The sequence below is a fragment of the Phyllostomus hastatus genome, unplaced genomic scaffold, assembly GCF_019186645.2.
Source record: "Phyllostomus hastatus isolate PE091 unplaced genomic scaffold, TTU_PhHast_1.1 phas_contig_40, whole genome shotgun sequence".
In the NCBI taxonomy this organism is placed as follows: Eukaryota; Metazoa; Chordata; class Mammalia; order Chiroptera; family Phyllostomidae; genus Phyllostomus; species Phyllostomus hastatus.
The window spans coordinates 65,398,662-65,423,574 of record NW_025333872.1 but is presented as its reverse complement, the minus strand read 5'-3'; the positions used below and the strand labels follow the sequence as shown (position 1 = coordinate 65,423,574).

Sequence of the window (24,913 nt, the reverse complement as noted above, 5' to 3'; positions counted from 1 at the left end):
CTTAGAATCTGGAATCCACGCTTCTCAGACGTAGGTAGGTTTTTTGACTCATTGCACTACTTTGAGCCAATCATTCTATCACTTTCAGATTTTTTTGTTAATTTAAAGTAATGGGATATGCAATAAATATCTTTTAAACATTCCTCTAAAGCTAGTGTTCTCAAACTGTGATACACTGATTCGAAAGTTCCCAGAATGGTATAAATTGGAGGAAGAGTGTGGTGAGAGAAGTTTTTTTCCGGTAACTCACAACTTACCAACTCATTTTTGGGCATAAACACAATGACTCCTGCTGGTAAAATGTTGAGTTATGTTTCACACTGTGCAATTCTTAAGTAGTCTAGATACATAAATGCCTGAGAATGAAAAAAGTAGGGGAGTTGGACAGCTTTGTCCCCTAGAAACCCGTGGAAGAGAGACGCTGAGCAGTAGAGGAGCCCTGCAAAGATAACTGAACTGCTGTGGATGCAGAAACAGCTGGGAACCAGCACTGATTCTTTACTTGGGGAGTAGCCATGGTCCTGGCTCCTTCCTTACTGAAAACTTGAATGAGGAATCTTATCCATTATGAACCATTGCCCATTTTAATACCAAACTCAAGGGTAATTCTGACAGCTGTCACAAGAATGAGAAACAAGGCTCTTACATCCAGCAAAACTGACTTTTCAGTGTAAAGGACACAAAAACAAACTAGTTAGCATGTAAGAACTTAAGAAATATTGATTCCCAGAGACTTTCCTGATGATTCTATCAGAGAACAAGCTTCAGACAACCGAACGGCCACATGTTGTATGATTCGATCTTAATCTTCAGAAAGCTGTATTATGCATAAGTCTTCTTCACATTATTCATATAAACCATGCCTGATTTTATAAATGTTTATCAATTACATTATTCCAAATGTGTAGTATTGGCATAGCTCTAACTGCTGAAAAATAATTGTTTCATTTTTTGTTTTTTTGTTTTAAAGCTTGTATGACTAGTCCTATTTTAAAGCAGTAAGGATTATTTTACCTGTGAACTACCAAAAATAGATACAAGAGCTACTTTACGTATAAATGTCCCTTTCAACTAAATACTATTGTGTGCTGATTTGCAAGAGAGTCTGTATAAAGGGAGAAAAGACTTATAAACTGTGTTGTGAACCAATAATTAGATTCTCAATGTGGTATAAAGTACTCATAGGAGGTTCGTTCTTGGCCTCATAATTTTGACCATATCTTTCCATTCTAATGCTATTAAGTGACTTAGAGACATAACTTAATGGTAAAATAAGCTCCTAAACCACAGGGGCAAGCACATAAGATTGAAATTACATAGTCATGACTGCCATTCATTTAGGAATTGGCTGTCCCATTCGCTCTTAAATATTAGGCAAAAGCAAGTGGAGAGTTGGCCGTTAAACTGCAAATTCAGCATCGCATAGCTCAATACCCCTTGCACTGTTAGCTAAACTTAGAGATTATTAAAGGTTTTTGCTTGATTCACTGAAGAAACAGTATAATACCTGTAGTATAAGTATTTTTCACAGAAGTACTGTTTTTAATCAGTTTATTTCCCATTCTTACTGAATTGCCTGTGTCCATCTTCTGAGAAGTTTAGTGCTTCTCAAACTTCGTAGCATACCAGAATCCCTAGGAAAGCTCATCAAAAAAAAAAAAATTATGGTTCCCACTCTCAGGTTTCTTATTCTGTAATTCTGGGAGGGGGCCTGATAAGTTACATCCCTTGCAAGTCCCCAACTAAGGCTGGGGGTGGAAGAACCACACTTTAAGAACCACTGACCTAGTATCATGCAATTAACAGGATTCCTTTCTTCAAAAAATTAACTAAGAAAATAGACATCCACAGTTAGTTATCACCATTGTCTAGGAAACCATACCCTAATGTACTAAAACAAGAACTGAGGGAAACAGTTCCTCTGTTGGGAATCATAACAAACTCCTTCCCTAGAATCTAACAAACGTTGTATCAAATGCAGTGTAAGCTATTTGGTGTTTCATTTACATTAAGGAAAACTCCAATTAAATAAAGCAAATACAAGAGCCCTCTCAAATCATCCCTGAAGAATTTGTGACACAAATTTCTATTATTAATATATAATGAAGATTTTTAAAAAATCTTTTGAAATCTTATTTCCTCAAAGTCCAAGATTCATGTTGGACTACACCAGAATTTTTATTTGCTTTTATTTTCATATCACAACCCCTTAAACAACAGTGGCTTTTTCTCATGGTTCTCCATCATTTGTCTTCAAGAGTACTGCTTTGGAGTGAGTAAAATTAAGGACAAAGTAATAATACTCCACTCTCATTCTATTCTGTTAACATGTGAAATTTTCAGCCTTTGTCTTAAGTTTTCACCCCAGGCATGCTTTTTGTTTAATGTTAGAAGAACTTGTCTCCATTTCTTTTGCACGTTGATTCTGTGAGTCTGCTGCCTGCCCCTTCAACTGGATTGTGGACTCCAACTAGACACTTACATTTTCACTTCCCTTTTATCTTTGACTGCCATGTTTTTCCCACTGTGCTTTGCCTTGGAACTTTGAGCCATCTTTTTCAGCTTTACTGAGATATAATTGACTTATAAAATGTGCAATTAATGGTGATTTTGTTACAGGACAAAATGGAATTCAGCCACCTACTGCCATACACAATCATAATAAATAATTGGCTGGGAAGGAAAAAGGTTTTTATTAACAGGGTACCCCCATTTGAGGGAGATGGAGGCTCCTCTGCTCCAAGCCATTCTCTTCTGCAAAGCACAGAAATCCCCTTGTTCCCCAAAAGACTGAAATCCAAATCCAGGCCCCAAAACCAATGCCCCCTCCATTCTTATCTGCCTCCCTGTGGCCCAAGACTGCTACATGAATGGGTCTCCATCTCTCCGGCTCCAGGCTCTCTTGGTCCCTCTCTCTGGTGCATGCACTTGTGAGGTCAGCATCTCCATTGCCTTGCTGCAGCATTCTCCTCTCCAGGTGCCGGAGTGCACCGTCAGATCACTGCAGGTGCAGGTAATGCTAGGGATTCAGTCCACTGAGCTCCAGCATCGAAGGCTGCTCACACCTCTGGGGCAGGAGAACTTTTCCAGCTACAGTGTGTGTGCCACGCTCAGGGTGAGAGAATGGGAGCAGCCCAGGGTTCATGCAGTGTGGCATGGGGCCTCAGTGTCCTGCCCAAGCCCACAGCTGGCAAGGTGCTAGCAAGGTGCTGGCAACATTCGTGTACCCCATGAGCTTCTGACCATGTGAGCAGGGCAACGCAAGAGTGGGGCCCAGTGTCCCGTGGGCCCACCACTGGTGGGGCATGCATCCTGCTCACACAATTTGACCTCTGTGAGCTGGCTCCTGACTGTGCAAGCAAGGGGAATGCAAAGAGGGGAGGGCCTCTGCACACTCCACTTTAAACGTTTCCCCCCAAATCCTACACACTGTGGGTGTGTTCAAATTCTCAGCCAATTCAGGCCAACATCCAAGATGAGCATCAGCCCACACTGTGTCTGTGCCCCTCCCCCCACCATTAACATCTGGAAGGGGAGTGCAGCCTCTCTCTCATGTTGGATCAGGTTTCTCTTGCCCCCCAGCGATCTAGCCAGAACCACCTCCCCATTACAATTTGACACAAGTATATATTGCAAAATGATTAATAACCACAGTAGCATTAGTTAACAGCTCCATCTCCTCACATAATAACTATTTCTTTTTTGTGGTAAGAACATTGAAGATCAACTCTCTTAGCAGCTTTCAAGTTCATAATACAGTATTGTTAACTTTAATCACCATGCTGTGCATTAGATCACTGGAACTTAGTCATGTTATAACTGGAAGTCCTGTACTCTCACCCTCCACCCCTGGCAACCAGCATTCTGCTGCCTGTTTCTACGAGCTAAGCTGTTTTAGATTCCACATGTGTGATATCACACAGTATCTGTCTTTCTCTTTTCACAAGTTTTACTTTTTCTAAAACCCACAGTGCTGCTATCCCAGTCTTTCTCTTAGTGCTAGTTGTCTGGAACAGATCTAGTAGATTAGCTTCTTAGCCACTACCAGTGACTCCCATCTGAACGATGAGATGTGGACTGTTCACTGAAGAAAAGATGTACATCTGATGTACATAGCTCACATTGTGGGACGTCTGCTTTGTCTGGAGCTGAATTGCAATCTTCAAAAACACCTAAACGATATCTTTCCCTACAGTTGTATACAATTGTCTTTCTGTGTGTCCCTGATGCTATTCCCAGTTTTACATGGTCAGGTTTCATCACGGCAAGGATTTGCCTGAGCACCTTGTGCGGTACTCACAGCAATACTAGATCCATCTTCATTTTCTTTCTGGAGGAGAAATGGAAGTTATTACTTCATCCTTCCCTGTGCATCATAAAATACTACGCTGTGGACGTTTCTCCACTGTTAAACTTCAAAAGCAAGTGCTACTATGAGTCATTGACCACAGCTGTCTTGTTTACTTATGTATTCCAAGTGCCTTGTGCAGCTTGGCATGTAGTACATAGGCACTCAATAAATATTTGTTGAAAAAATGAATTGACATTTTTAAAAGGTCAGAATTATAGAAGAGGTTTCTTTCAAAAGTTTATAATTTAGAAAGTGTAAACTATTTTGAAGTGTGTATATGTGTGTGTATAATAGCTTTAAAAGCATTTTCAGGGGTGTCACACTCATTTTCACCGGAGGCCAGATCAGCCTCAAGGTTGCCTTCAAAGGGCCAAATGTAATTTTAAAGCTGTAAATGTAACTAGTCCTTACTAGAAGCAAGGAGCTTGGTGCTGCCGCTGGGTAGAAACAAGGTGCTGGGCTGGATAAAACAGGGTGGAGGGCTGGATTTGCCCCGCGGGCCCTGTGTTTGCCACCTGTGATTTTAGAAAGTTCAAGAGTGGCCACAATAGACGAGATAAGTGATGTATTCTGTCAGTTATTACTTATTTGTATTTTAAAGAGAAAGTGCCTCTCAAATTATTTCAGTTTGATATTTTCAAAACTCTTGAAAATAAAAAAATATTCAGTTATGTGACATTTTGGTATTCTGATGGTGATTGTTATTAATATAAGGCATTGCTTCATTGAACTGTTTATCATACTATAAGAATATAACTGATGTATTAAAAACAGATATAGTGTTGTCATGAAATATTTTAAAACTTCTTAGTTTAAGTGCAAAATATATAAGATGCTTTCAGTCAAGTTAACGTGATCCGGGAGTTGACAAACTACACACATGCCCATTTGCTTACATTTTGTCTGTGGCTGCTTGGACCCTATGGCTAATAGCTAGTGAATGAGTGAGTGAATTACTGACTGCCCTCTCACCAGAAATTACACTTTCAAACATTTAACCTGAAGATATAGTCATGTGTATAAGTATGTATAGGGATGGTCATTCTACTGCTGTTTGTAATATCAAGATAATGGAAACCTAAGAGTCAAACAATAAGGGACTGGCTAAATTGTGGTACGTCCATACCCTGGTAAACTGTATCCAGTTTTAAAAAGATGTTAGAGAAACATATCCACTGATAAAAACCAGAGGTCATCAAACTGAAGCACTCTGACCAAATTCCACCTGAAACCTGTTTTTGTACTGCCAAAACTAAGAATGTTTTTGCAATTTAAAGGATTATAAGAGAAAAAATTTTAACAACATGAGATACAATGAGTATGTAGTTGTCAGAGTCTAAAATACTATCTGACACTTTACAGAAAATATTTGCTGACCTCTGACATAAAATGTTGTATTTAATGTAGATTAACTTGCTGTGATAGATTTAAAACATTATAACATAATGTATGTGGGATGATACCATTTTTTCTAACAAAAATGCAATCCATATCATTAGAAGGAGAGACAAAATGTTAACAATTGTTGTATTGGGTGTATAGGATTAGTGATGTTCTATAATTTTCATCTACTTGACATGATTTTTCAATAATGAGAATATATTCATTGTGTAATGAGAAAATTTAAATTGTTAATTAGGATGTAGAAAATAAGAATAGGGAAAAGAGAGAACTTCTCTGAGTTCTAAGGTGCAAAAGTATACAAGGTCTCTCCAGAAGGTATCTAGCCACATAATAGGAAAAATAGAGACATCTTTTAAGGAGATACAGGAAACATGGTACATGGGACAATGACACCTCAGTCCCCTTCAAAGTAGGTACCTTGGGACCTCACACAGTTCTCCTAGTCACCATCAGCTGCCCTATTGTATTTTCCTGAATCTCATCAACAGTCTGAAATCTCTTCCCTTTCAAAAGTGAATTTAGTTTTGGGAAAAGCTAGAAGTTGCAGGGCACCAAATCTGGGCTGTTAGGGGACTGAGTCACCTGGGTGATATGATGTTTTGCCAAAATACTCTGCACAACACGTGATGCATGAGTGGGTGCTTTGCGTGATGAAGCTGCTGATCACCAGTTGCCCATAGCTGCAGCCTTCTGACAAATCTGAATAGTTTACATGGATGAATGTTCCAGTTTAATGCAAAATGATGCAGATACATTGCTGTGCTCACTCAGTCTTTTTGAATGTGACAGCCACACAGTACAAATGCTCACTCAATGTTTTCTACCACCCCCCACTGTCTACTACAGTGAAGTCATCATTGTTCATGCATGCACATGAACAATGTTCATTCTCCTTGGCTGCCAGGTTGCATCGATGAGCACACCATTCTCGTTGTGTTAACAAAGGCTGGACTTTTTCCAGACAGACCTCATATTTCACTTTGTAGTTGGAGAAAGAGATCTGAGAGGTTAATCAACTTGCCAAGGTGGGTACACACATGAGAACAATTGCACTGCTCCCACATTTTCTGTCCAGCAGCATCACCATTTAATGATTTAAAGTGTTCCTCCATCAGCTCACATACAAAATTTTGGACTCTGTGTCCAAAGATACTTTGGCAGTACCAGTGTATAATATGTAAAAAGGAGGGTCGTGCAGAAACCAAAGCCACCAGCTTAATGGGATTCAATGCACAACCTGATAGGTTTCCATTTACTTAGATAAAATAAAGAAAAAGGATTACATTTCACATTTTTTTCAAAAAAGTAAACAAAACCTATGTAGACGTGGGTATTTAGTTTACTTTGTGTAGCTACAAGCTATTACTGCTAAATAATATACTAATTTATTGCCTTTTCATACCTATAGAGTTAATAGTTCAAATTTAGTCATCTTACATAAAAAAGGCACATTTCCTGAAGTTCATTCCCTTCCCAAAAGATAGATGCAGGAGAGACTTTTGACTGATTCTCAGGCCCTGTTTACAAAATTACTCAGCGACTTAGGCAAGCAAATACACTTCTACAGACAGTAATCCTCATTATAATGAACTGATAGCTAATCACAGAAAGAACAATAGGACTATAGAATGCAGACATGAAAGCTCAGCGGTTTTTGGACCATTTAGTATATGGACAAAAATTCTAACATCTCAGTTATTCTCAAGAGAACCACTGTCTTATAGCAAAGAACAATGATGATGATAACTATTGTTACAGCTTCTAAACAGCACTTGTGCATATAATCCCATTTAATCATCTTGTGATTTGGGGAATGATTCCCTATTCATCTGTGTAGAAACTGAGGTATAGAGGGGGTTAAGTGAATGTGCAAGATAATGCGGCCCAGACAGCTGATGACCAGCCCTGGATCTCCCAGCCCCAGCTCAGTGTCAGCATGCAATACTGATGCTGAGTCACCAAAACAAAATCCTGTACATTTCACTAAATCAAAAGAACAGATAAACATGTTTTTAAAATCGATGCAAAGAAAAAGGTTAAACTGTAAATATTTTGATGCTCTTTAGCAGTGAGATTCGGTATTTGGAAAAATTTACTAGCATAAAATACCTCCTAACTCAAAAATGCTAGGGAGTTACAGTATACTTGCACAGATGAGGCTGTCTTCTTCCTCTTATCTTTCTGTTGAACTAAGGTTTCCAAGCCTGGAGTTTGCACATTTCAAATGATTTGTGATGTTTGCCTGCAAACAGAATAACAAACAGAACAGTCCCTATTTTAACCTATGATGTCACATATGAACAACCTCTGTTGTGGCGGGTTCCACAACTCACAGCCAGATAGGGTGCGTGCTTTCATGATCCCTGTCTCTTTAGCAGGCATTATGGTTTATTTAAAGATGTTTTCTTTTTGGTGAAAATTTATGTTCAGAAACTATTTGGCATACTTACCTAATATTAAATGTTATTTTTTAAAACATCATGTTGGTAACTTGTCCATTTTTTAAATGTAAGTTGAGATAAGATGAGCAGCTTAACAACCCATCTTTGAGCACCGGATAACGGTTTGTACCGTTACGCTGTTATTTACTGTTCTTGGGCTGGTGCTTGAGGAGTTAAAACATCTAAAATAATTGTCCTTTGGTATTATTAGAAGAGGAACATGTAACTCTCTAATACTGTATTCTTTTCCTCAGCTTCCCCCTGTTCACCATTTATCTCTACAACAAACTTTAGTCTTGAGAAGACACTTTTTAATTTTTTAATATATTTTATTGATTATGCTATTACAGCTGTTCCATTTTTTTTCTCCCTTTTATTCTCCTCTGCCCCATACCCTCCTCCCACCATCATTGCCCCTCTTAGCTCATGTCCATGGGTTGTACACATAAGTTCTTTGGCTTCTCCATTTCCCATACTATTCTTAACCTAGAAGATACCGTTTTAAAGGACCCTAATTATTTCTAAGATATTTCCTTTATCAGACGGTCAATATAATGTTTTTTAGTGTTGTAATTTATGTATATTTGTCCCTTATCTATCTGAAAATTACCATAACCAATGAGAAGTGAAGTGATCCGTCTTCACGGTGGCAGAATGAGTGAGTAGCAGGCCTCGAACTAGGACTCAGGCCCCCTGATTCCCTGTTCAGTGTGTCTGTTACCACATCACCTGGACTCTGGCTTATGCTCAGGGAAAATGCAGGCCAGGTTCCAGGAGCAAATAGCACTGGTTGCTGCCCACATGCATACCAACGATGCCTACTTCAACAGTCTGAAAATATCCCCCGTATTTCTCCCCATTTTTCATCTTGCTATTTTAACATTATAACATTTTCCCAACTCAGGAACTAGGGGATGAAATCAGAGCACTCAGGAAAAAAAATCAGTATCAGTATTCATTTACTTATCCAAAATTTATTCATTTTGACAAGAGGATGATATAAAGGCAAACTTTTTAAAAGAGTTAACTTGCTGTTAATTTTTTCATAAGAATAAATCTCTTAAAAAGCTAGCTAAACCTAAAATGCCTATTCAGTAGTGCGTTCTTCATCTAAATTTTTAAATTATAAGAAGTTTTTTCTTGCTCTTAAATTTTGTGCTTTCATAATTAGAAACTCAAGGCTAAGGTACAATTACATTGATTCTTCTTGGTTATGACTCAAGGTTACTGGCAGGTTAGAATGCTTATCCTCTGTGTTTTGACTAAACAAGTTGGAGAGATGTTAGTGCTTTTGATTTTTCAGGAAAGTGAAGAACACTCTCTTCATCTAATTGCCTAAAGGCTAAAAACTGAATTGTATTGAATCACAGGGAAGAAAAACAAAGCAATTGACAAAAGTATTCATGTAATTAAAACTTACAAACTTGAAAAAAGTTCATAATGCAATTTGACCAATACAACCAGTAATTATTTTAATTTAAAAAAATTCAGGTCTTGTTTTTTAATCAGTTAGAGAGAAGATGCGAAGATTAGAAACAGGCAGTAAAAGAAAGATGTGTGTGCACACCCTTATGAGGGACTCACAGGGGACTGTCCCTCTGGATCAGAAGAATCTCAGAGATTTGAAAAGGCGTGACTCCAGCACTCAATGGGCTGTGGTTGTCAGCAAACCACCTCCCCACCCCCTCCACAGTGTTTAACTAGAAGAGAGCCTCTCTGAACCTCAGTTTCCTCATCTCTATACCCAGATGATGGAAACATTTGACCTTTGATGTCCCTTCCAGCTGTAAATTTCTGCTGGATTAACTATTTTTATATGTCTTTATTAAAATATTTAAACCATTAAAGGTTCCAGTCTAAACTGAAAAGCCAGAGTAGCTCAGTATTTATTGGTTGAATGATTAAATTTGGTCCATATTATGTGTATTAATCAACTCAGCTAACAATATGTGGGTTATTTTAGTTATTTTTCAGCCAAAGATATTTGTCATACCTGTGGCATCTTGTGCTAAAAGCTTTTTGTAGCAAAAATGAGTAATAGGTAAACTTTGCTTTTACTAATGGGGAATTAGTGTTTGATCTTTAACAGTGAAGTTTTCAGCATGAGCATGTGAAGAAAGCCTTTGATAGTGATTGTGCACTTCAAACTGAAGAATGCCTGAATTGAAGCTGGTTCTTTCCAGAGCTGTCAGTTCTTATTCATTTCTTCTTTCCTAACTCTTTAGTCTGGCATGTAAATATTCTTGTACAGTTCTTCAGGGATCTGAAAATGAGAAAAGCAAAGAAAGCCATGCATCTTGTTTTAGAGCCTTGTCTAATCCTATCTACAAGGACAGAGGAACAAGATAAATGTTTTTATTTGATAGGTTCTAAAATCTGAAGTTTCGTAAACATTGATGAAAGACTGTGATGATTTACTTAATTTTAGTGAAAAGATACAGTTTTGGTGTAGTTATTTTGAAATTCTTAACTTTGGACCATAAATGTTTCTATCTAAACCTGTTCGTGACTTGCATGCTTGAAAGATTATTTTAGAAGCTATTCCATCATATTTTACCACCCTTCTTTTGGCACATTATATTAGTTTTTATTTTGGCTGTGAATAAAATCAGAATCTCTATAATGCAGAGTGGAAGTTGTTTTTTTTTTTTAAGATTCTTGTTGAATCATAAGATGTTTGCCCATCTCAAATTGATTAGTGTGAATTGCGTGAATACTCTAATTTTAATGGTCATTTTTTTTTCAATAAAGAAAACATCTATTATCAGCATAGATTACATTTTATTAACTGTCATTTTTTTGTCTTGCCATTTTAACTTTATAAAATCCTTTCTACCAAATAAACCCTGGAAACCAAGATTGAATAAGAGTCAGGTGGCAGGTTAACACTTATCTTCATGAAACATGACCATAATTTTGCTTTTGTGCCAGTCTCATTTTAGTACTAGCTTTATGACTCCTGAATACTAGTTTTATCAGTGACAAATCAGAAGTTAGACATTATGAGCCCTGCTCTCCCATTTTACTGGGGAAACTGGCAAGCAGGAAAGCGAAGTGACTGGTACAAGCCTCCCACTGAAGCCGCAGTGGAGCTGGAACTGGCATCTCTGCACCCGTGTGGGCGAGCTTAGCGCTCTCTGCACCGTGCTCCCCTGTTTAAGGGAGCACTGAAGTCCCATTTAGGATGCTTGTGACCATTTGCTTTCCAGCACATTATCCAAATGGTAAAATTTAACTGCTATTTGGAAAGATTTGTGACAGTTCTTCCTTGTTGTTTTAGCAATATTAATTCTGTAAGCTAGCTTGGAATTTTATTACATACTCACCACATTAGCTAGAAAGATGTTGTCTTTAAATATCTGGATTCCTCCTCCAGGTAACTTCTCTTTATATCTCAGGAGAAGGCAACAAATCAAACATTAAAAATTGGAATTGACTCAGGCTTACATATGATTTCGCTGAAAGCACCAATAGTTTAATTAATGTTTAAGCCCAAACTATTTTGTAATTGTGCTCAAGATTGAGACACCCGAATATTTGACATAATTATTTATAGACAGTAGAAACCAATGGAATAGGATGGAGCAATTTGGAAACACTAGAATATCAATGGTTTCTCATTACAATGCCCCAGGTAGGTCTGTTTATCAAATGAACATTACTTGTTTTTAAACACTAGGCATTATGGAGCATTTTTATTAGTTATAATTTTAATGAAGTTAAATGCATAGATCTTAAATATACAGGTAGATGAATTTTGACAATTCTGTACATATGTGTAACTAATACCTCCATCAATATATAGAACATTTCCATCATCACAAAAAGTTTCTTTTTGTGTGTGTCAGTTGTTTTTATTTTTTATACATTTTTTAACATTTATTATTGAGAACCAGTTACTTTGCTTGGTGCTATGTGTGTATATATGTATATATACACACACAACACATATATATATATTATCCAGCAATATATATGCACACATAGGCTCATTCACACACACCACTGAACCAGACAAAGTCCATGCTTTCAGGAGGCTTATATTTGGTGGGGTTTTCAAACAATAAACAATAAGCAAGTAAGATCATTAGAATGTGATAGTGAAACAGAAATAAAAAAGATGATATGATAAACAATAAATGAGATAGCCAACTTTATGTAGGATTATTGAAAAAGACCTGTCTTGAAAAGGAAAATTTAAAGGGATGGCTGAAGTTGAGAATGAACCAGGCATTCCAACAGGAGAGAAAGAGCCTTGCAGCCAGAGAAACCAGCAAAGGCAGAAACCTCGAGACAGGAAGAACCATTGCTTCCTGCTTACTGAGATATACGTATTTTCCTACCCTCTACTCATAGAAGTATTGTGACATCAGTAAATTTAAATGCAAAATTATCTAATCTACCTGATCTGGGGTGGATATGTGTAATAGGAAATGACCAAGAAATGGAGGTCTTTTCTCTACTTTTAGAAAGGAAGGAAAATTGCTCAGGGATAAAAGAATCATATGGCATGCAAGTTAAGAGCTCAGGCTTTAAAAACATTCTTCAAATTGGGTAATCTTGGGCAAATTGCTTAATCTTCTGTTCCTAAATCTCTTCATTTTACAATGGGGATAGCAAGGAAACATTTAGTGATCTGTGCCTTGCTTTCTGTAATCAAACGTTGCATTGTGTGATACCACTGTAGGAGTTTGTAGAAGGACAAGATCATGGCCTGGGACCTGAAGAATGGATGAATTTGTATGGGCCAACAGGAGGGAGAAAAGGGTGTTTCAGGATGAGAGAACTGTGTAAATAAACATTCGTATACTAAGGTGGAAGGTGGCACAACCAATAAAAGCAAAGGATGTGGAGTTGTTAACTAACCTTATTGTGTAATCACCTCACACTATATGCATGTATAAAACCATCACATTGTACACAATGTTACATGTCAATTATATCTCAATAAAGCTGGGGGCATACATTTTTTAAAAAGAGATACTAAAGTGAACTGAACTTAAAGTGAGTGCTTGAGACCATGAAATCTCAAGCTGAAGTCCAACTGGTCTTTGAGAGAACAGAATGTAATAGATTGGTCTGATTCATAGAGGCCATGGAAAGTCAGTGGATCAGTTTTGACCTGATATGCTAGACAACAGAATGAATCACTGTGGTTTCTCGAACAGGAATGTTGTATGGTAGAAAGAGGCAATGGGGTACTGTGTTGGAGGACCTTCTTTTTGGCCATGCCATTTCATTGTACCCAATGATAAAAATATGGACTGTGCTTTATCATGGAAAGAGAATGAGCTTTATATGAGACATGTCAGGGAGATTGACATTGATGCTTAATGACTGAAGAGCAATATATCTAAAGTCAAAATGCCTGCTCTCTGGAGCCCCGGGGACTCGGTGTCAGTGTCAGTGATGGGACATTTAAGTCTGCCTGGGGCCTTAAATGACTGATTTCATCTTGGACATGTTAAGTGCCAGTAGCCAGACAACAAGACACCCAAACTGTGGTGTGAGCACACAAGGTAAAGTACAGAACTAAAGCTGAAGTGGGAAGTTGAACCTGGGAAATGGAAACAGCTGATGAGAACTAAGGGCTCAGCTCTCGAGAGTGCACGCTCATGGTGAAGAGCGTGTGTAAGGCAATGGGGGATGGCACACACACAGCCTGAGCAGAAGGTACCAAAACAGCAGCTGGGTGAAAGCCACAATAGGAGAGAATTTCAAGCAGTTAAATAAGGGAAGTTCTTGGGGAAATACCACAATCATTATCACCATAAAAACTACGACTAACCTTTCACTCTAACCAGAGTGATTGCTATGTACCCTAAGGCCTTTAAATATAATAATGCATTCATTTCTTTCCACGACCTTTAAAAGAGTAAATGCTATTGCTATCCCCATTTTAAAATGAGGAAATTTAGGCACAGAAGATTAAGCAATTTGCCCAAGATTACCCAATTTGAAGAATGTTTTTAAAGCCTGAGCCCTTAACTTGCATGCCATATGATTATAGTATCAGTGATGGTGTTTTAACTCCATAGTTTAACTTTTACCTCATGTAAGTTTCTTGAAAAGAAGTTAATTAATAGTTTAAAACATTGAGTTGAAACTGAAAAGTCAGATGGCTGGGCAGTAATTGCATAATCCCTAACAGGAGAAGAGAATTTGGAATTTTCTAAGACAGAGAAAGGGGAGGAAGATTGTATCTTTTGGTCTTATTTTTTTCTTCCTCCCTTTCCATACACAGTGAGCCGTTAAAATAGGAAATTGCCTACTTTAACAAGGAGTTATAATAATTGGTGGGGGTAAAACATGGTACCTCCATTTTTCAGCTCTTTCTACATACTGCAAATTCCTGAACTCCTGGAATATTAGTTTATCAAAATTGAAAATAAATCAGATTTTACATTAAAACATACTACTTTCTTCACTTTCATTACTAAATGAGAGTGGGATTCCAAAAGAATGGCGTTTCTGAAATAGTGTCAACATTGGTATTACTGGATTATCTTCAGTGTGGGACCCAAGCAGCCAGATCTGTCTGTGGGGAGACTCGGGTCTTGGAGCAGGAGCCGTGACTGCAGCCCTTTCCTCTGGAGAAGCCACACACGACTGCTTGGACAGCACTTTGATGCATGCTGTCCCATTGGCTGGGAGAGGACTTTGCTCCCTTCTCCATGTTTTTCAGGGCTTCCTCAGCTTTTCTCGCATCTGCCTTGTTTGAGGAAGAGGCAGGAGGAGAGTGTGAGTTTCCAGCCCCCCATGCCAGGCACACAGTGTGGCAAGGAGAAGGGACAGGCACCTGCCTGCTGACATCGCTATAGCTGCCAAAGCTGTGGCAGTCCTTCCTTCAATGAGTAAATTAACTCAGTGCTTTTCTTTGGACTGGAACTGTGGGTAATAGTCAACTAATTTATCTTCCTAAGGCACGATTTTTCTCAAGTGAATTGGCTGCTCAAAAACTTTCAATATTTTTCCACTTTAACAGAATAAAATTCTTAGCCTTACACGTATGACCCCCCACAATTTAGGCCAGCACTGCCTAGTTATGCCAAGCCGTATTCAGCAGTATTCTCCTTTTTGGTCAGGCAAGCTGGCCAGTTCCACTTCTTCTTCAGGCCCCACTTACCTCCGCCTGTGTTTAGACTGGTACCTTCAGGGATGCTCCCTCCACTTCCCACTCCTCACTGCAGTCTTCACCGTCAGTCAATAGCTCCCAGCACGTGCTGCACACAGCCCCTCCCCCAAGTGCCATCCCCACCCACATCCTTACCAAACTGCCTTGAGCTCCTGGACCATTTTATCTCCAGCTCTCATTTTATCTGTGTCCGAGGTATTTATGAGCATATATCATCTTCTTTGCTATCATCTTCTTTGCATATATCATCTGGGCAGAACCGGTAACTAATTTAACTTTGTATCTTTCAGATCACCTACACTTAACACCAGGGGAAATTAAAATTATAAATGACTAAGAGGACATATCAATTATTTATATAATAATGTGTTTTTATAATTTCTTTTCTTTTCTTGTAGTGGATGTTATATTTATTTTATTATTTTACTAAATGTATTGGGGTGATATTGGTTAATATGATTCTATAGGTTTCAAGTGCACATTTCTGTGATGTATGACCGGTACATTGCACGGGCGCCCACCACCCACAGTCATATCATCTCCCATCACCATGTGTTTGGTCCCCTTTGCCCTCCCCCACCCCCCACCCCATTCCCTCCTGTCTCCTTCAATTGTGCCGGAGTAAATAAGTGAAGAGAGAATGGGACCAGATCTCCTGATTTTCAGGGCAAGGCTTACCCACCAACAGTGGTTCTCCCCTGGCTTGCACATTTGACTCACCTGACATCACCCGTGCTCCTTTAAAATATTCTGGTCTGGGCCCTGCCTGGTGTAGCTCTGCAGATTGAGCACTGGCCTGCAAGCCAAAGGGTCACCGGTTGGATTCCCAGTCAGGGCACATTCCTGGGTTGCAGGCCAGGTCCCCAGTAGAGGGTGCACGAGAGCCAACCACACATTGATGTTTCTTTCTCTCCCTCTCTTTCTCCCTCCCTTCCTCTCTCTCTAAAAATAAATAAATAAAACCTTTAAGAAAAAATAAAGTATTCCAATCTGAAAGCCCCAGACCGATTAGAATCTCAGGAGTGAAACCCACACATCAGTATTATTTAAAACCTCCCATGTGATGCTAATATGTAACCAAAATTGGAATAAATACCCGACAGCACAATGGCCCTTGGGCCACTCTTGCTTTCCTAGGTAATTCTGTTAATTTGGAAATTCTTGTAATTTGAGAAACTTTAATTTTTTTTTATATGTGGAACATTTTAAAGTAGAAAAGTGCTAAATGTGAGATGGTAGTATAGTACATTTTGTTTTGCTTACAACAGTAGCTTACTTCACTGTTTAACTTTTCAGATATTTCGAAAGAAAGCAGTGGAACTTGGGGTAAAATTGCTACCTGCATTTCATACTCCCTCTGGAATACCTTGGGCATTGCTGAATATAAAAAGGTAAAACTCTTCATTTTTGACAAAATATTTTAAGTTGAAATGAACACTGGATGGATAATTAGTTGCGTGATGTCGGCCACTTACACCACTGGGAGTCTTGGCATCTGTCCTTGTGTCGAAAGTTGTTAATTTTGCAGTTGTCCCCTGGCCTTAGATGGGCCCCTGTCCTGGGACAGCATGACCCCAGCAGAGTGGCCGAAGCCAGGCGTTATTTGAGAGGTTTTCACTATCATATTGCATTGCCTCAGTGAAACTGTCTCCGTAGATTCCAAGAGCATCCCATTATGTTTTAAATTGTCAGGAAAGCATTTCAGAGACAGAACACATGAACCAATCAGATCTCCCATGCATGAGACCTGGAGTACAGAAGGCTGCCCCACCCACCGTCACAGGAAGGAGGGGGACTGACTGCTCACTGACCCAGATCAAACCAACCTCCTTGTCCCGTTTGGGTGCAGAACCCTGGTGTGACAAGTCCATGGGGATGTGGCCTCAAGAAACACCTGGGCTGAAGACTTTCTGGTACTGTCCTAGGGAATTGTTTGAATTTTCATGGTAGCTTGAGCCTTTTGTTAATAAACAGTTTTATCTTAAGCTTCCTTCTTAACTCTTTTTTCCCCCAAAAGTAATTAATTGTATATGTGCCTTCTGATAATGATGATAGCTATTTGTAAAATATGAAGGTTTGTTGGAGACACTTTATATATATTGCCACATTTAATCCTGGTAACAATCCAAAAACGTCAGCACTGTTGTTATCTCTGTTTTAATGATAAGGAACTTGAGTCACAGACAGATTAAGTCATTTGCTGGCATCATCCTGTATATAAACGGTAGAGCTAGAATACTTACTCTGATGTTTACACAAATCACTGATGCCCAGGCATAAATTACACTACGTTCTTGTTTTATAAATGTCAAGATGTGCAGGTGGTTTGGCAGGATTATCAGTTAAATGTCATGCGTTGTTTTGATTCGTATGTTATATATGGATACCTTGAAATCATCCTGTACCTGTCTATGGGTGGGTGTGTGTGTGGTTGGACAGAGGCAGTGGCGCTGAGGCAGTGAGGTGGGGAGAGTCCCCACAATCTGCCCGTGTTAGTTGAGGTAGTTCTCTACTCCATTATGTGATGTCTCAGGATCTGCTTTTCCTTGGAAGGGCCCTAAGGCTTTCCCTGTGATCTTGGAGACCAGAGCATATGCTGCTGCAGGGTCTTAAGGCAGGGGTGGGTGTGATCTTGGCTTAGAGGCAGCATGGCCTTTGAGGTTTGTTTTTCTTTTTTCTTTTCTGACCCGCGTGGACTGCTTTTATTACCTTCCTCATCTTCAGACTTTGTATTTAGAGGCAGCATTTTGTCCTAGAAACTACTGTTACCTGAAGTGAGATCTGATTACAAAAACACCGTGCACATTTAACACAATTTCTCCCTCCCTACGCTCCGAGAAAAATGATATGGGCAGAATGGTACACAGCACTAATTGGTTATCAAGAGACCTGGTTCTAGGTATTCTAGAGGTGCTGTAGGTTTGTCCTTAGAGCAATTATTTCAGCTCTCCAGGCTTATTTGTAAACTGGTCGTTAGGCTACTTTAATTGTTATTTTGTGAAAATTTTCAGGTTCACCGGCCACTTTGAAATTCTGATGAAACACGACCCTCTCCTCATTGATTGCATATTCCTGAGTACACATATTTTTAGTTCCCAAAAGTGACAAATTTAAAATAGTAGAATGAGTGATCACTCTAACTGTCTACTCTAAGATTCCACAGAACTAGTTCTTCTTGCTTCCTGGAAGGGAATGAAATTATGTAAAGACCTACTAAAATGAATAGAGACACATGTAGGCCTACATCTTTGCAAATATTCAGTCAGTTATTGTACGGTGCTAATAGCATTTAATTAGTTCTGACCTCTCTTGAAATAAGCAAAAGAAATTGGGTTATTTTAAAGCATACTTCACTTTACTTAGAGTTTATTTCTAACAGCCAAGAGGATTTTTCCTTAGTTAAATCTGTCCTTAGTGTACAATGGAGATATTTTTTGCTACATAAAGGAATACTTCTAAAAACTATTAAATACTGAATCTTCTTTTATCTTTTATATGTGTGCCACTTAAAATTAACAGGCATTCAGGTTTTAACACCTTATTTTGCATTTACAGTATTTTACATAGATTTGTATAATTTCTAAGATTATAGGAAAATTATATATGGTGAAAAATAATTTCCATTTCATTTATGTGTTCTCTAATGTTTTCAAGTTAAACTAGAGGAAATTAAGTGACTATTTGACAGCTGATGGGAAGACTTAATTTCCTCTGGGGGAGAAAACATTTCATATTTATCTGCAACAATTACATTTCAGGATACACTGGTAATGTCAACCTGGACATATATGCTGTTTCATTGAAACGGGTTTGGGCCAGGGAATAAGGGACAGCTGCCATGGGGCTTCTCTCTAGTGTTTTGAAGGCTGTCACAAGTAGAAGTTTCAAAGAAGAGTGGAAAAAATATGCCTGGCACAATCATATTTTCTTAATTACCTTCTCAGAATAAGGGAGTGTCTGTAGAAGGAATGCCCAAAGAGGAAAAAAGTACTTGCAGATGCTTTTTGAAATAGCTGTGTATGTACTGTTGACTGGCTTTGGAACTCTTGGCAATACTTTGGATCAGAGAGGCATGGCTACGCCCTCTATAGTATAGTTCTGCTCCTGCCTCCCAGTTTCGAAATTGTTATGGATGCTACTGCTCTTTGCCAACAACTACCTGTTAACAAAAATGTGAACTTCTTGGTACTATCTGTTCACATCTTTCTAGCATTCAGGTTATTAGCTAAAGATAATTGGTTTCTTTACCTTTCCTTTGTAAAAATAAATATTTATTTGAGTCCCTGCTCTGATGAAGATTTTATGCTAGTTCCTGGGGAGAGTGTTCTCTTCTTTTCACTTTATTTAAAAAGAAAACAGACATGGGCTTTTCCTCAGGGTATCTACAGCCTGGTTGGCAAAGCACAATATATATATTTTATGTTATATTATCCACTCGCTCATGTAATTGACAAATGCAAGAGAGCCTGTGCCAAGGAGAGATAATAAGAATGTACTGGACTGAATTTAAAGCAAGCAGTATTTTGACTTGCGGAGGTTTACGCATTTGGAGCCAAAACACCAGTAAGCCAAATTGGAATTCAGTATTTGTGCAAACTGAGAATAGCAGAGAACCTAAATAATTTACTCATATTCTACATTAGGAACTCTGTCCCAAAAATCTGTTTGGAAAAAAAGTATTTTATAATTATCTCTTCTGTGACACCTGTAATAAATTCTTAATTAAAGAGCTGAGCTGCTTTACGAAGTTGTAACTTAATCAGAATTGTGATTTAATACCAAGTGGTAATTTGAACACATACCTAGGCAGTGCACACATTACCTGATTAGGCTAGCACGTTTGCTTCACCAACACACCAGTAAGGATGGAAAATGTGTGACTTACATACACCTCTGCTAAAAGAAAATCGTTGGCTTTTTAACAGATTAGATTTTGATAGAACTCAATTTCTCTAATGTGAAAATGTCAAAATCTGATGTCTGATCTTGTTATTACGATTAGCAAGAGGCCAAGTGCATTTTATCTTCCAACCTAAAGAAGAAAAATTACCTCTGTGGTTTGTAAAGTCAAGTATTTCATCATTTCCATATATATATAAGTATATATATAAATATATGTGTATAATTCAAGCCTAGATTGAGTAAACTCACTAGATTTTGAGTTTTCTAAAGTGTGTTCTTAATTTTAAATAATATAGGTGCTATTCTCATTATTCATTTCTATCACAGGGCATACCTTCTGGGCATTCCTAATAATTATTCTGTCTTTCTTGATAAATGAGTTAGTTTTAGCTGTGTACTATTTTATCACTTGTTTTCTCTTTGTGGATTTTTCTGAAATGACACTTTCCTGGTGGTTCTATTAGGTTAGCAGAACTGTCTGTAGCATGTGCTTTTGCTGCACACGTCAAGGAATGTTCTGGGAGATGAGTGATCTTCATTCTAGCCCTCATTCGTCAGCAGGGCAATAAAGGAGGCGCAACTCTCTCACCTGTTGTTACTTCCTGTATGTGAAGTTGTATTCACTGCCTGCTCTATCCAGAGCAAGTGTGTACTATATCATTATTTACGTTGTAGTTTGTATTATTATAATTAAATTGCAAATTGCTTTACTTTAACTAAAATGGGACCTTAATTAAGAATAGTACATAACTTAATTTTCCAATAGTGAAAGATTATCCCATGTGAAGCATTTGGTATATATATTATATAACAAAAGGCAGGAGCACCTTTATTAGGTTTCTTAATGCGTCAGCGCTATAAAATGCTTAAATATTAAATTATACTTGGTTAGTTTTTATAGACACAAACTCTGAAAGACAGTCTAATTAAGTAAAGTATCTAAAAATATTTTCCACGTATCTTATGTTTTACTTGACAATTGAAATATAAACTCCTTAATCATTAAATTTGCTAATCATTTTTTAAAGTATCTGATTTCAGATTTGAAAGAATTACAGAATATAGTTCTGTACCTTAACATCATAAAAATAATATAAAAAATATCAAGGAACAAGTTTTCTGAACATGAGCAGATCAAAGTTATAGAGAATATTTGCCAGTATTCGAAGAGGCGAACAGCCTGTGGTCACCCCACACAGTGTCCGCAGCAGGGACACGCCCTGAGCGGTAAGCCAGAGCGGCATCTTATAGTTTTCTCTTTTCTGCCATGTGTAATGGATCTGTTACATTCAAAGTTCTACAAACTCTAGAAAAGTAAAACAACTTACAGTCTTACCAAGTATTTCAAGCTACGCTGTTTTATGTTTTTATGTTTTCTGATTGGACGATTTACTATATTAGGTTTCCTTCTTCTATTTATTTTAATTTATTTAACCATTTAAACTCTTCTGGAAACAGTGATAACCATATTTTAAGGTTTTAATACTGATATGCATAGTTTTTAATATTAGACATTAGAATATTATTAACCTAGTTAAAGCTGCTATTTATTAACATTGCCAATATAGCTTTTGGCCTTGGATAACTCATGTAACTGAGTTTGTCTTCTTATAAGTTAAACTGAAATAACAACAATAGTAGTATCTATCCTGAGGATCTCAAGGCTTTTGTAGAAATCTATTGAATTAATATGTAGATTAATCATTGCTAAATCCTATGAAGTAAATGTAAATTGGAATTATCAATTTATGATCTTGTTCTGAATTTTCATTATAAAATATTATATATGATAAAATAACATGGCTAAAACTGACTTGGTTCTGATGCCTTTTTATGGTCATCTTCCATTTTTTAGCCACTCAGTGATTCTAATCTATTCTCAAGCTCAAGTTCCATTTGCTTAGGTCGGGAAGGAAGATGGTGTTGGTAGAAATATCTGCAAATATGGAGAGGATGGCCATGTAGTCCCTGTGAGATATTGTGGCTCCATGCCCAAACGTTTAATTTTAAAATTATTTTGGAATTTATAGGGTCAAAACAATTCCTCCCTAAAATTATATTTATTGTTGAATTACCTCCTCTACAAATAAGAACTGTTTAACCATAATATTTAAGAAGACTGTAAGGCAATAAAATGTAATGTTTTTTCCCAAGCCCCGCATGTCAGCTAGGACTTGACCAGCATGGTACAGCCGGTCTCTGGAAAGGAGTGTGCATCCTTGCAGTAAACACGCCCACTCCGTTTCCTACCTCCTGGGCCGTGCTACTTCCCTCCCGGGTCTGACTGCTCTGATTACTTACTTTCTGTCAGTGATGCTGTGCCTTCCCAGTGCTTTCGATAACTGGGACATTTTTTTTAATGTCATTGCTGCCTCCCTACTCCCAATCTGTTCCCATTGCCAAGAGTAAGGTCCTGGCATTTTTATAAGCCTCCTCGGGGGGCATTCTCATATTCAGCTGGGGTGAGAATCACTGCTTTGTGTCTAGTATGTATATCCTGAGGATAACTTCCTTTCTCCTCTCATTGAACTTTGAAAACTTTTCCCTGCCCATTGATTGTCAACTTAGTGGAATATAGAATATTAGAAAATGGGTTGAAAATGCCCAGCTTGAAGTAGAACAGTGGGTCTCAAACTTAGACTATATGAGAATTGCCTGAGGGGCGTATTAAAACACATGGGCCCCACCCATGGAGATTTGAATTCATAAGGTTTTGGACAAGACCCCAGATTGGAGTTTCTTTCTTTCTTTTTGTTTTAAGATTTTATTTATTTATTTTTAGACAGAGGGGAAGGGAAGGAGAAAGAGAGGGAGAGACACATCAATGCGTGGTTGCCTCTCTTGTGCCCTGTACTGGCGACCTGGCCTGCAACCCAGGCATGTGCCCTGGCTGGTAATGGAACCAGCGACCATTTGATTATCAGGCCTGCACTCAATCCACTGAGCTGCACCATCCAGGGTGAGACTGGTGTTTCAAACTGGATCCCAGCTACTCGGAGAGACTGCTGCTGCTGGTCCAAGTTACACTTTGAGAACTGCTGTAATGTAAGGAATGAGCCAGCCATCAGAGCTGTTCAGATTCTTAAATCTCACAGCTGCTCAGGGAGGCAGCCAACTCCAAACATCTATGGAAAGGGAAAGGGCTGTTTTTATATTTCATTTACTTTTTTACCCAACATTTTCACTTAAATCTAAGCAGTATATTGCTTCTTCTAGAAAGAAGTACATTCCAGCTACTGATTACCCAACAAGAGTTTACAATGTCCTTCTCCCCCTTGCATCATTATTATTATTGTTTAATCCAATAAGACCAGAAAGCACACTTTGTGCCATTTTAACATAGCATAGGGGGGAAAAGATATTTTCAAGTAAAGACTTTAGGATAACTTTTAAATGAGAGCCATTTTGATAAAGCCATTCTGTGGCTTCAGGCAAAGTGACTTTATTATGAGCAGCTGGTGACCTGGCCCCACACCTGAAGGCATTCCAGGGCCAAAGAAAAGAGGCAGCCCCTCTCCTCCCACCCAAGGAGCAGGAACCTCTGCTTCTTCTGGGTCATTTCATCCTCTTGCCAAGCTTCAGATCACTGTGTCCATGCCAGGAAGACAGTAGCTTGACCAAACTAAAGGCATTTATTTATTGTAAGTGGGCAAGAAAGATGGTGACGCTTAATTTAAATGTCACCTGTGTACAGGCTTCCTCTGTTGAGACTTAAGGGACAAACAATTCTGAGCAAAGGATACTTCCCTGTTTCTTAGTCATGCATTGTGAGGCAGTAAGAATTGAGGGGCCTGAGGGTTCTTGAACTGTTCCCTTTCTTCCCACTCATTCAGTCATAATTGCAGGTAATGACCAGGTAAATGGGGTTGTCAGAATCTTTTTTTAATCCCTGGGTGAAGGAGCAGACCATATCTGTCTTTGAACACAGGCTCTAGCAGTCCTCATTACATCTCTGTACCACCCTTCCCGCTTTCTCTCCAGGAGTCCCACCGGCCACAAACCACTTCCGCTATGCTGCTGGTGGGGCAAGGGCCACAAATTGACTTGTGAATGGAGTAAACCAGCTGGCCTTTTACTCAGCCGTGTATTAGTTCCTGAAAAAAAGGGGTTTTGTTCTATACTTTCATAAGGTCCTATGTTTTATGGCTAAATTGCAGCATATGAGAAATCAAAATTCAGAAATTTATCAAAGGTAATGCGTAGCCAATTTAGACATAGTCAATCCCAAGAGGATTGCTTGCATCCCTTAAAAATGACTTGAGGTTTGTGGAGTCCGGTGAGGGGCCTAACTCACTCTTCAATTTTTGGTAGAGAATCTTGGTACAAAAACCCATGGGACTGGATTGTTAACAATGGCCATTACGTTCTCCACAACATCTCCATGGTTTAAGCAGTTAACACACCAGGAAGACTTTGCTTAAGGACAATTACAGTTATTTGAATGCTGCCAACTCAAAGCCGCTTTCATCTCAAGTACGTCAAATGCACATAACTAGTGTCTTACAGACTCGGCTCTGTTCACACTACTCACACAATCGGTGGCAAATCAGCCTTGGCAATTTGAACTGTATTGCATATACAGAACTTAGATTAGGAACAAGTCAGAACGTATGATTTTTACATTGCCTTTACAGGGCAGCAGTTGAATAATCTTTCCAAGCAACTCGCTATCCTAGGTTT

The 24,913-nt window shown here is 38.5% G+C and overlaps 1 protein-coding gene across 1 annotated transcript in view; it reads left to right on the top strand.

Moving 5' to 3' along the window:
• The window catches only part of MAN1A1 (mannosidase alpha class 1A member 1), a 150,749-nt gene that overhangs the window by 75,563 nt on the left and 50,273 nt on the right, over window positions 1–24,913 (top strand). Inside the window, exon 6 of the mRNA XM_045843140.1 lies at window positions 16,628–16,722. Within this exon, the coding sequence (XP_045699096.1) occupies window positions 16,628–16,722 (95 nt within the window). The remainder of the gene's footprint in view (window positions 1–16,627; window positions 16,723–24,913) is intronic.